This window comes from Mus caroli, chromosome 2 (assembly GCF_900094665.2).
Source record: "Mus caroli chromosome 2, CAROLI_EIJ_v1.1, whole genome shotgun sequence".
In the NCBI taxonomy this organism is placed as follows: domain Eukaryota; kingdom Metazoa; phylum Chordata; class Mammalia; order Rodentia; family Muridae; genus Mus; species Mus caroli.
This window is the reverse complement of record NC_034571.1, coordinates 30,611,119-30,623,161: the sequence shown is the minus strand read 5'-3', so window position 1 is coordinate 30,623,161 and position 12,043 is coordinate 30,611,119. Positions and strand designations below refer to the sequence as shown.

The 12,043-nt window shown below is 39.0% G+C and overlaps 1 protein-coding gene across 7 annotated transcripts in view; it reads left to right on the top strand.

Moving 5' to 3' along the window:
• The window catches only part of Gapvd1 (GTPase activating protein and VPS9 domains 1), a 77,480-nt gene that overhangs the window by 21,606 nt on the left and 43,831 nt on the right, over positions 1 to 12,043 (top strand). For 4 of the 7 annotated variants that reach the window (XM_021184146.2, XM_029472038.1, XM_021184158.2 and 1 more), the window contains 5 exons: positions 759 to 976; positions 2,277 to 3,120; positions 6,909 to 6,995; positions 8,708 to 8,842; positions 8,989 to 9,178. In XM_021184146.2, coding sequence (XP_021039805.1) covers positions 792 to 976; positions 2,277 to 3,120; positions 6,909 to 6,995; positions 8,708 to 8,842; positions 8,989 to 9,178 — 1,441 coding nt within the window. In that variant the 5' untranslated portion in view covers positions 759 to 791. Of the gene's footprint in view, positions 1 to 758; positions 977 to 2,276; positions 3,121 to 6,908; positions 6,996 to 8,707; positions 8,843 to 8,988; positions 9,179 to 10,913; positions 10,995 to 12,043 lie in introns of all 7 variants that reach the window. The other 3 variants (XM_029472032.1, XM_029472039.1, XM_029472029.1) reach the window with 1 other exon arrangement.

Here is a 12,043-nt window from a genome sequence, read left to right as displayed (position 1 = left end):
TGAAGTTATAGTTGAAGATTTTAGCTTCTAAATTGTATAAATTTATTTTTTGTTTTTGTTATTGCTTTTTTTGAGGCAGGGTTTCTCTGTGTAGCCCTGGCTGTCCTGGAACTCACTCTGTAGATCCGCCTGCCTCTGCCTCCCAAGTGCTGGAATTAAAGATGTGCGCCACCACGCCTGGCTTCATTTTTATTTTGCTGTGTTGGTGGATTTCTGAGTTCGAGGCCAGCCTGGTCTACAGAGTGAGTTCCAGGACAGCTAGGGTTACACAAAGAAACCCTGTCTCGAAAAACCAAAAAAAAAAAAAAAAAAGAAAGAAAGAAAGAAAAAGAAAACATGTTTATTTGGTAGCTTGAACAGTATTTTAGTTATAAGATTATGGGCTCTTTGATATTAGAGGAATCAGGCTGAGTTCCAGCAAAACTCAAGAATATATTTGTTACTACAACTGGCTCTCATAATATTTAATTGTTTGTGGGTTTTTAATTTTTATTTTTATGAACCCAGGGCCTCATGCATGCTAGGCTTGACCACTGAGATCTATCTCCAGCCTCATAATACTCAATTTAAAAATTTGGTGATGTATATGTGGGTGTGTGTATTGTTTTTTAAGGACTCAGATTTTGATGTGACTACCCATCCCTATTATTTTTTTATTTTTTTTAAGAAAGAGTCTTTACTGTGTATTTTACTCTTTTTGATTTTAGAAAATAATTTATGTGATGTAAACTTGAATTTTGTCATTTTTTTATTCTTAGTGATCAACTTTTGTACCTTTTCCGAATTCAAAGATGGTGAAGCTAGATATTCACACATTGGCCCACCACCTCAAGCAGGAACGCTTATATGTGAGCTCTGAGAAACAGCTCATTCAGAGGCTAAATGCCGATGTACTGAAGACAGCTGAGAAGCTGTATCGAACAGCGTGGATTGCAAAGCAACAGAGGATTAATTTGGATCGTCTTATTATAACCAGGTAAAGACAAGATTTTCGGGTCATGCACTATGTGAACATTTCATTCTATACTACTAGCTAACTAAATGAATCTCTTAAGTGCATGGTTTTGAATCAATATTAGGTGAGTCTTTGCTTATAAAATGTATGGAGTTACTTGTTTATGAATTAGCTTAAACAGCGATATGGATAAGTGTAACTTAAGGATTATTGTTTTATGTCTTTGAATACATAACATTTTATTGTTCTAGAGACTAAATTTTGTGATGTTTATATGCATTTCCATGCTTTGGAATTATATATCTTTTTGTTTGTTTTTCAAGATAGGGTTTCTCTGTGTAGCTTTTTTTTTTTAAGATTTATTTATTTATTTTATGTATATGAGTATACCATTTCTCTCTTCAGACATACCAGAGAAGGCATCTATGGTTGCTGGGAATTGAACTCAGGACCTCTGGAAGAGCAGTCAGTGCTCTTAACCACTGAGCCATCTCTCCAGCTCTCTGTGTAGCCTTGGTTGCCCTGGAACTCACTCTGTAGACCAGGCTGGCCTCCAACTCATAGAGATTCACCTGCCTCTGCCTCCCAAGCTCTGGGCTAAAGGCATGCACCACCACTGCCTAGTGGAATTGTGTATCTTTTAAAAGAAAAAAGCTTTTTTAGATTTAAAATTTTTATTTTATGTGTATGGGTGTTTTGCCCACCTGTAGATCTATGTGCCCTTCAATGCCTGGTGTTCATGCCATTGTTCCAAGAAGCAGTTTTTAACTTTAACAATTTAGTATAATGTTGTTAAAAGTAGTCAGATTAAAAAAGAATATATACTGTATGATTGTATTTATAAAAATCTGAAGAGGCAGGACTGACCTTTGATGATGTCATTTAGGTCACAGCTCTTTGCTGTGCTCGCCGGGGAGGTATTGCCTGGTAGACCGAATGTACAAGTGTAAATCAGACCCAGGGCTTTGTGCTTATCAGCAAGTGTTCTGCCAACTGAGCTACCTCCCCAGCTCCTGTTTTCATTATTTTAGTGCTTGAATATTTGTGAATGTTCTTGTGTCAGTAAATAAGCAGTTTTTAATCTGTAGCAAATTTTTAAATTTAATTCATAGAAGATAGCTCTGGACACTGAATATGGAGAAGTTGACTTCTTTTTTACTTTCAGGTATGGCGGTCTTTACTCACTGTTCTCAGAGTTTAGCAATTCAAGGATATGTCACTGTTGGCACAGTAATGAATTCAAATTTATTAATTTCAATATAGTGCCTGTGTTGTATAATTGTTATTAATATTATTTTGCCTGTGTGCTAATATTTTCCAGTGCTGAAGCTTCCCCTGCTGAGTGTTGCCAGCATGCCAAGATTTTGGAAGATACACAGTTTGTTGATGGATATAAGCAACTGGGATTTCAGGAAACAGCTTATGGAGAATTCCTGAGTCGGTTAAGAGAAAATCCACGTCTTATTGCCTCCTCTTTGGTTGCTGGAGAAAAACTCAATCAGGAGAACACACAAAGTGTTATCTACACTGTTTTTACCTCCTTGTATGGCAACTGTATTATGCAAGAAGATGAAAGCTACCTCCTCCAGGTTTTACGATACTTGATTGAATTTGAACTTAAAGAAAGTGACAACCCCAGGCGCCTTTTGAGGAGAGGAACTTGTGCCTTCAGCATCTTATTTAAACTTTTTTCTGAAGGACTGTTTTCTGCCAAACTTTTCCTCACGGCTACTTTGCATGAGCCAATCATGCAGCTCCTCGTAGAGGATGAAGACCACCTGGAAACAGATCCAAACAAGCTGATAGAGAGATTCTCTCCAGCTCAGCAGGAAAAACTCTTTGGAGAGAAAGGCTCAGATAGATTTAGGCAAAAGGTTCAAGAAATGGTAGATTCTAATGAGGCTAAACTAGTGACTTTGGTGAACAAATTTATTGGTTATCTTAAACAGAATACATACTGCTTTCCACATAGTTTGAGGTGGATTGTGTCACAGATGTACAAAACTCTTTCTTGTGTAGACAGATTGGAGGTTGGGGAAGTCAGAGCAATGTGTACCGATCTTCTGTTGGCTTGCTTCATTTGTCCTGCAGTTGTCAATCCAGAGCAGTATGGAATAATATCTGATGCTCCTATTAATGAGGTGGCAAGATTTAACCTGATGCAGGTATGTTTTTGCTATTATTATTATTTTAATATTTACTTATTTATGTATATGAGTGTTGTATTTACATGTGTGCCTGCATGATGGAAGAGGACATCAGATTCTATTTTAGATGGTTGTGAGCCACAATGTGGTTGCTGAGAATTTATTGAACTGAGGTCCTCTGGAAGAACAGCCAGTGCATTTAACTGCTGAGCTATCTCTCTAACCTGCCTTAGCTGTTAGTAATGTAGCATTTAGTTTGAGAAAAGCTGATCCTTATGTGATGGAGTAGTAACAAAAATACTGACAACGTTCATATATTCTTACCATTTCTTTTCTTAAAAGAAATGCTTTTCATGAAACAAAAGCAATTATATTAGGATTTTGAGATATTATAGTCATAAACATTTTGCATTGGTTTTCAAATGAAATCCTTAAACTCTTGAACATAGAGTTGACTAGGTTTTCTAGAACAAGCTTATCATCTCTATTCTATTAATTTCAGAGTCCAGCTTGATTGAAAATTGAGTGTCCTTTGTACTTCAAAACTGAAGTTGAACCTAGCAATGGTGGTGCATGTCTTTAATCCAGGCAGAGGCAGAGGGGCAGCGGAGCAGGGATGCAGGGAGGCAGAGAGGCAGAGGCAGATGTATCTCTGTGAGGCCAGCCTGGTCTACAGAGTGAGTTCCAGGACAACCAGGGCTACACAGAGAAACCCTGTCTGGAAAACTCAAAACAAAACAAAACAATCATCATTCGAGGGGGCTAGAGAAATGAATCAGTGGCTAAGAGCACTAACTGCTCTTCCAGAGGGCTGGCTTCAAACCCCAGCACCCACATGGCAACCCACAACTGTAACTTCAGTCCCAGAGGACCCAGCACCTTCACAAGGACATGCATGCAGCCTACACCCCCATGCATAGAAACAAAACAAAACCCCCAAGCCCTGAAGAGGAGCAAGCTACCTACAGTTAGAATTCCTTGGACTGCTGGTGAACTCTTAGGGCTTTTTTAAGAAGTGTTTATGTTTTTGAAAGTAGACACAACCCTGTGAAGATTTTACACATATATAGTAAGTTATCCTCTTAAAAAATTGGCGTTCTGGGCAAAGGAGATGCTCATTGAGTAAAAGTCCTTGCTTGAGGAATCTGATAACTTGTGTTCAGTCCCTGGAACCCATGTTAGTAGAAGAGAACCAGCTACTCAAAGTTGTCCTCTGACCTCCACAGCACACCATAGAGGAACCCAGGGCCTCACGTGTGCTAATAAGCACATGCTCTACGGTTAAGTTACACTCACAATCTTATCTATTTGATGTGTGTGAATGTTTTACCCAAAGTCTTACTATTTACTTTAATTAGTTATTTATGTAATTTATTTTGTGTGTGTGGGTGTTTTGCCTGCATGTATACTTGTACAGTGTTTGCAGAAGAAGACAGCATTGGATCCCCTGGAATTGGAGTTAAAGACAGCTGTTAGTCTGCCAATCGAGGGGCTGGTAATTGAATCCAGGTCCTTTGGAGGAGTAACCAGTGGTCCATAACTATAGAGCAATCTTACTAGTCTCCCTGCCTAGTCTTTTTTAAAATTAAAAAAAAAATAGTTTTTCATGGCTGGTGAGATGGTTCAGTGGTTAAGAATACTTTTTGCCGCTAGGCATGGTAGCGAACGCCTTTAATCCCAGCACTTGAGACAGAGGCAGGTGAATTTCTGAGTTCAAGGCCAGCCTGGTCTACAGAGTGAGTTCCAGGACATTCAGGGCTATACAGAGAAATCCTGTCTCGAAAAACAAAACAAAACAAAACAAAACAAAACAAACAAACAAAAGAATACTTTTTGCTTTTCTAGAGGATCTGGGTTCAGTTCTCAGCACCCACATGGTAGCTCACAGCCATCTATAGCACCAGTTCAAGGGCGTCTGATACCTTCTTCTGACCTCCACAGTCTCCAGGCATGCAGATGGTAATATGCATATATGTAGGCAAACCATTCATATGCATAAAATTAAACAAATATTAAAAAGTTAAAATTTTCTCTCTCTTTTTTGGGGGTTGTCAAGACATGGTTCTCTGCATAGTTATGGTACTCACTTTGTAGACCAGGCTGGCCTCAAACTCACAGAGATTCATCTGCCCCTTCCTCGTAGCTGCTGAGATTAAAGGCATGCATTACCACTGCTGGGTTTATTTAAATTAAAGAGTTGTGTGTGTGTTGCACACATATGTATGTGTGGTTCATGTGCCATGTGGAGGCCAGAAGAGGACACTTATCCACATTTATATTGTGCTTTATTCTTCTGAGACAGGGTTTCTCACCTAACCAAAAACTCAACCATTTTTGCTAGGCTGGTTGGCCATTGAGCTCATAGCATCTAATTATCTTACTTTTTCAATGTTGAGTTATAAGCACACATGATAATGCCTAGCTTTTATGTAGGTGCCGAGGATTTGAACTTAGGTTCTCATGCTTGCATGCCATGTGCTCTTACCCACAAGTCATTGTCTGAGTCCTTACAATCCTCAAGCCTTTTAATCATATTTTATTCTCTGGAAATAATATAAAGAAAAGATTGGGTTAATTTAAAATAGACATAAATTTTTTAAAAAACTGATAGCCCAAATCATTAGCCAGGCAGTAGTGATACACGCTTGTAATTCCAGAACTTGGGATGCAGAGGCAGGTGGCTCTCTGTGATTTCGAGGCCAGCTTAGAGCAACTAAGAGCCGGTTCCAGGACAGCCAGCACTACACAAGAAGCCCTGTCTTGATAAGCCTGAGTTCCAAGACTTGTCTACAAAGTGTTTCAATTCAGCCAAGGCTACATAACCTTATCTCAAACCAAACCAAACCAAACCCAATCAAACAAAAGTGATAAGCATTTAAAACACAAACAACAACAACAATAACAACAAAACATTGGTTGGAGATGGAGAGATGGCTCTCTGGTTAAAAGTGTTTGTTACTCTTGTAGAACTGAGTTCAGTTCCCAGTACCTATGTCAGATAGCCACTACTTGTAACCCCAGGGGATTCAACTTCTAGCTTCCATGTGCAGGTATAGACACTTAAGGGAAAAAAAAAAAATCATTGTTTCTTGTCTGCATGGTAGCTCACACCTTTAATCCCAACACTTGGGGCAGAGGCAGGCGGATCCCTGTGAGTTGGAGGCCAGCATAGTCTATATAGCAAGTTCGAGGGCAGGCGGAGCTACACAGACCCTGTCTAAAAAAGCAACTGAAAACTATAAAGAGAATGCTTTTCCCTGTATTTGTGTTATACTTGAAGTCATTTATTGTGTGAGTTAGCCTTCGCAGATAATTAAAATTTTTTCTTGGGGCAGAGGTAGTTTGTGGATAAAAATGTTATGTAAGCTTGACAATTTGAATTTCATATCTGGGACCTATGATAAAAGGAGAGAGCCAACTGCCAAAAATTGTCTTCTGACCTCCACATGTGCACTGTGACACGCATGCACACACATACAGTAATAATCAAGTGTAAAATATTTTTAAGCACACAAAGTGCAATACCAGAAACAAATTAACTGTGCTTTCAGTTTCCTCGTGCTGCTGTCATGTGCTAAGAAGGAATTACAGCAACATTTTCTACATCCTCTTAATTCTTAATCTGAAAATAACAAAAGCTGACAGAGACAAGATACACATTTTATTGGGAACATTATTTTGTTTGTCAGATCAGATGAATGTGAATATTATTGTGAAACCAGATTCTTAGACTGGAATGGAAGTGCTTTCATAGACCAGTGCTGGTGTGTGCACCCACATCTGCTTATCATTGCTTTTGTTTGCAGGTTGGCCGCCTTTTGCAGCAGCTAGCAATGACTGGCACTGAAGAAGGAGATCCCCGGACCAAAAATAGCCTTGGAAAATTTGACAAAGTAGGAATGAGTGTTGTGTCATGAGAAATACGGTTCGTAGACTGTAAGATGTCCAGGAGTGCTAACCCACACCTGTAATCTCAGTTGAGGTGGGAGGATTGCCTTGAGTCCAAGGTTAGCCTAGATAACAGTGAGTCCTCATTACAAACAAACAAAACATACTTATTTTGGTACACAGCTTTAACTCTGCATTCACTGTGATTCCCAGACCCAGCCTGGTCCACACAGAAGTTCCAGGCTATCCAGGGCTATTTAGAAAGATCCTCTGTCAAGAACATACAGCATGAAGTGAAATAATGTAAAAAAAATAATTCTGGCAAAGTATTAGTGAACTTAAGTATTCTTTTTATTAAATCTTGTCTTTAGGTGATATGAAATTTAAATATTTCAGTCATTAATTTTTTAAAAAATTAGTTAACAATATTGTATCAGCAGCAGTTAAATTTAGGAAGATTTCTCTAATGGTTATAATTAAACTGTCTTATAAATATTAAAGGGTTATTGTAATGAGAATCAAGACCTATTGTATTATTTTTTAAAAGTTTGTTTTTAACTAACTTATTACTAATATAACAGTCAGCAATAATTAAATAACTTTAAATATTTTTATGACTTTTTTCAGTTAGTTGAGTAACATAAAATATTTCATTAGATTTTGAGTAGGCTATTAGTTTAACTTGGTTTAAAACTCAGATGTCAGACTGGAGAGATTACTCAGAAGGTAAGAGTGCTTGGTGTTCTTTCAGAGGACAGGAGTTTAGTTCTGAGCACCGAGCTTGTGTGGCTTACAGTCACCTGTAATTTCAGCCCTTAGGGGATCCTGTACTCTCATCTTGCCTTTGCAGTCACCAGCACATATTCATACATACATACATATGTACATACATACATACATAAGAATTCATCTTAAAAGCAAATGAATAACAATATGAAAACCTCAAATACCATTCTGAGCACAGCAGTGCATATTATAACCCTGAGGAGTGGATGCAGGAATGTCACTGCTTTGCTGCCAACTTGGACACCATTGTGAGTATTAGGCCAGCCAACGCCAGAGAGTAGGATTTTGTTTCAAAACAATAATGTTTGTTTCAGCAACAACCCCCCCCAAGAAATAAGAAACAGGGCTAGCTGTGACTTAGTAGGTAAAGGTGCTTGTGATACCAAACCTGGTGACTGAGTTTGGTTCTCAGAACCTGCATGGTGGAGGAGAGAGCCAACGCCTCCAGGCTGTCTTCTCATCTCCATGTGTGCGTCCTCATGAACACTCACTCACCCAGCCCACCCTACACACAAAGAAACACGTGAAAACATTGAAAGGAAAAACCAAAAAATAAAAATTAAATTACAATAAAAATGTGTGTCGTCTGTCTTCCCCATGCTTGTCAGCCATCCTTCCCAGTCCTCTCCAGAGAGTTCTGGATGATAACAGCAGTCTTTTCTGGAGGTCTGCGTGTACCAGCACACTTCTGGGAGGTCTCTCACTCCACACCCTCCCAGCCTTCCCAGTACTGTAGGTTGTACAATACATGCATATACTTCGTTGTTTTTGAGCTTAGTCTGCATCACTGTATAAAGATCTGCAGCTTTTAAAGTGTAAGGTTTAAAATAGTTTTCATGAAGCTATTTTTTTATGCTTGTCTACCTTGGTCAGGAAATTTTCCAGTATTTTGAGGGGAGAATTTCACTTTGATCTCTTCCTGTTTCAACAGGGCTGTGTCGCTGCTTTCCTTGATGTTGTAATTGGGGGCCGTGCAGTGGAGACTCCGCCAATGTCCTCTGTTAATCTTCTGGAAGGCTTGAGCAGAACTGTGGTGTATATAAGTTACAGTCAGCTTATTACTCTGGTAATGGCATCATTCTTTAGCTGAAGTTTTTGGATTTCATTCTTTTAACCATGCGTTGGCAGGTCACAGATGAATACATACTATAAGAAATATGTATTATTTTTGAAAATTTGATTTTACTAGATAATGTCTTTTCCTTTTACCAGGTAAATTTTATGAAGAGTGTGATGTCTGGGGATCAACTGAAAGAAGATAGAATGGCTCTTGACAATTTGTTGGCAAACCTGCCCCAGGCTAAGCCAGGGAAGAGCAGCAGTCTCGACATGACTCCCTATAGCACTCCTCAGATGTCTCCAGCAACCACTCCAGCCAACAAGAAGAATCGATTACCTATAGGTAAGGAGAACCTTCCATACTGGAGCTTTTAAATACTAGTTCTTCAAAGACGAGGGTGTAGTCCATAGGTAGAGAATTTGCCTAGTATGTATGAAGCCCTGGGTTCAGCTCCCAGCACTGCATAGACCAAGTCTTATGGCACAGGACTGTAATACCAGTGTCCAGATGGTGGAAGTGGGTGATCAGAGTTTAAGGTCAGCCTTGGGTAGTTCTTGGCCTGCTTGGGTTGTATTAGACCCTGCTTTTAAAAAGAAATAATTATATTTAATTAGGCTTTACTCACTGAGTCTTTGTAACCTATCTACCTGCATGTGAATTGAAGATTGATCACTAATTAAACCTGTTTTTATAAATGTTTCGTTTAATCCGTACAAACATCCAACATGGTATGATCATTGTTTTGTACTTATATTAGATGCTGGGGATACAAAGAACATTAATATAAGCCCTGATAGTCTTATACTAGTTACTCCTAGGCAGTTTCAAATGTAACGTACTCTGCCACCGAGTCACACCTCTGCTCAACTTTACACATTTTAAAGAAGAGGATTTCATTTTAACTACAGTTAACTGATTTTTTTATAAACATAGTTTCTTTCTTTTTTTTTTTTAAAGATTTATTTATTTATTATATGTAAGTACACTGTAGCTGTCTTATGACACTCCAGAAGAGGGCGCCAGATCTCATTACGGATGGTTGTGAGCCACCATGTGGTTGCTGGGATTTGAACTCTGGACCTTCGGAAGAGCAGTCGGGTGCTCTTACCCACTGAGCCATCTCACCAGCCCATAAACATAGTTTCTAAAAATGTTTCTTGAAATCAATGTTTTCCCTTTAACATACTATGGATTTATAGCAACAGGAATATGATATCATCAAGTCTTTAGCTTTCTTTACTATCCCAAAATGTCAGATTTATAATTCAAAATGGGGCTAGGTAGTAGATCCCAGCATTCTACAGGGGCAGAGGCAGAGGCAGAGGCAGTCAGATCTCTGAGTTCAAAGATAGCCTGGTTTACAGATGAAGTTCCAGGACAGCCAGGGCCACACAGAGAAACCTTGCCTTGAGAACCAACCAACAAGCAAATAAAATAAAATAAAATAAAATAAAATAAAATAAAACAATACATTTAACTAGGCATGGTGATGCATGCCTTTAATTCCAGCACTCAGGAGGCAGAGGTAAGCAGAGGAATGTAGTGAGACCCTATCTCAAAAACAAAAACTAAAACAAAAAACCAAATTTCTTTTGATTAAAAAAATGATGTTTTATGCTTAGTGATTTTTTTAATATTGTAGACCATAGCCGGGCATGGTGGCGCATGTCTTTAATCCCAGCACTTAGGAGGCAGAGGCAGGTAGATTTCTAAGTTCGAGGCCAGCCTGTTCTACAAGTTCCAGGACAGCCAGGGCTATACAGAGAAACCCTGTCTTGAAAAACCAAAACCAACCAACCAAACAAAAACCAATATTGTAGACCATAATTTGTTAATATTATATTTTTGATAGAGATCACCGCCTTTCACTGTTGTATGTTAGTTTTTTTGTTTTTTGTTTTTTCCCTGTCACTTGAATGTTATTAGAAATGGGTATAATGGGAAGAAATTTCAAATATCTGCCCAGTGTTTTGTATGGTCATGTAACCTTGTGATTGCATTTAATTTCATGATTTAAACAAGTGTTTCAATGTTCAGAGGGTTGATCTTCTTTCTATTTAATATTTTTGCAACCCAGGACAACAGTTAGCAGCCATCACTGCCTGGGATTCGTCAGCCACCAATCTTACTGCTCATATTCCTCTAGTTCCCCCATTTGGTGGGTAGTAGGCCATTCTTCTTGTCTTCCATATTGTGCGCTAGAAATATTCACAGGTGTGCTCTCTGTGCATGCTGCTTTTGCTTTCTTTCTCTAAGTTGCTAATGGCATTTGGTCACTTGCATTTTTGTAAATTATAACTTTCAAGTTTGCTAAGTTCACAGAGCCGCTTATGAGGTTGATTGTGAGTTCACAGTAGAGGATGGGAAGGGAAGCATAAAGATGTGCTGGGCCTGTCTCAGGCTTGATGTGACGTTAGACTAAAAGAGATAATGAACATGTCTGCAGCTTTGTAAATGAAGATGTTTATATCTCTGCATTTGTCTTCAGCACGCAGAGAGGTCAGCTTGTCTCAGCATGCAGGTCGCTTCTGTTACTGCTGATGTTTTTATGTCCTCACTTTTGATTGTTTTGAGCCATCAGAATTTCTACTTCCTAGACAGTTGTACTGAATTTGATTGCTCTGTGAGAGAAAAGTGTCACAGAACACTAAAACACTTTGTCCCAAAAAATTGTAAATTTCATTATTCAAAATTTCATGTAAGATATATATAGGATGCAGCATGGGATAGCTCAGTGGTAGAGAGGTAATGTGAGTAGGCCCTGGGGCAGTCCCCAGCACCAGAAGTAGAGGGATGGGTGGATGGGTGGATGGATGGATGGATGGATAGATGAATGGATGGATGGATGGAAAGATAGATGGATGTTAGATATATAGAGATAATTTTTAAATGTATATAATAAATTAGTTGAAAAAAATAAATATTGTAAGGCTGGGAAGATGACTCAGAGGGTAAAGAACTTGATGCCAAACTTTCCAGTTTGAGTTTGATCCCTGGGGTTCACAAGGTGGAAGAAGAGGACTGACTCCTACAAGTTGTGCTCTATGTACACAGGCGTGCTGTGGTGTACACACATGCTAAAGAGATCGAAAAAGGAAAAAAGAGCCAGGCATGGTGGCGCACGCCTTTAATCCCAGCACTCGGGAGGCAGAGGCAGGTGGATTTCTGAGTTCAAGGCCATCCTGGTCTACAGAGTGAGTTCCAGGA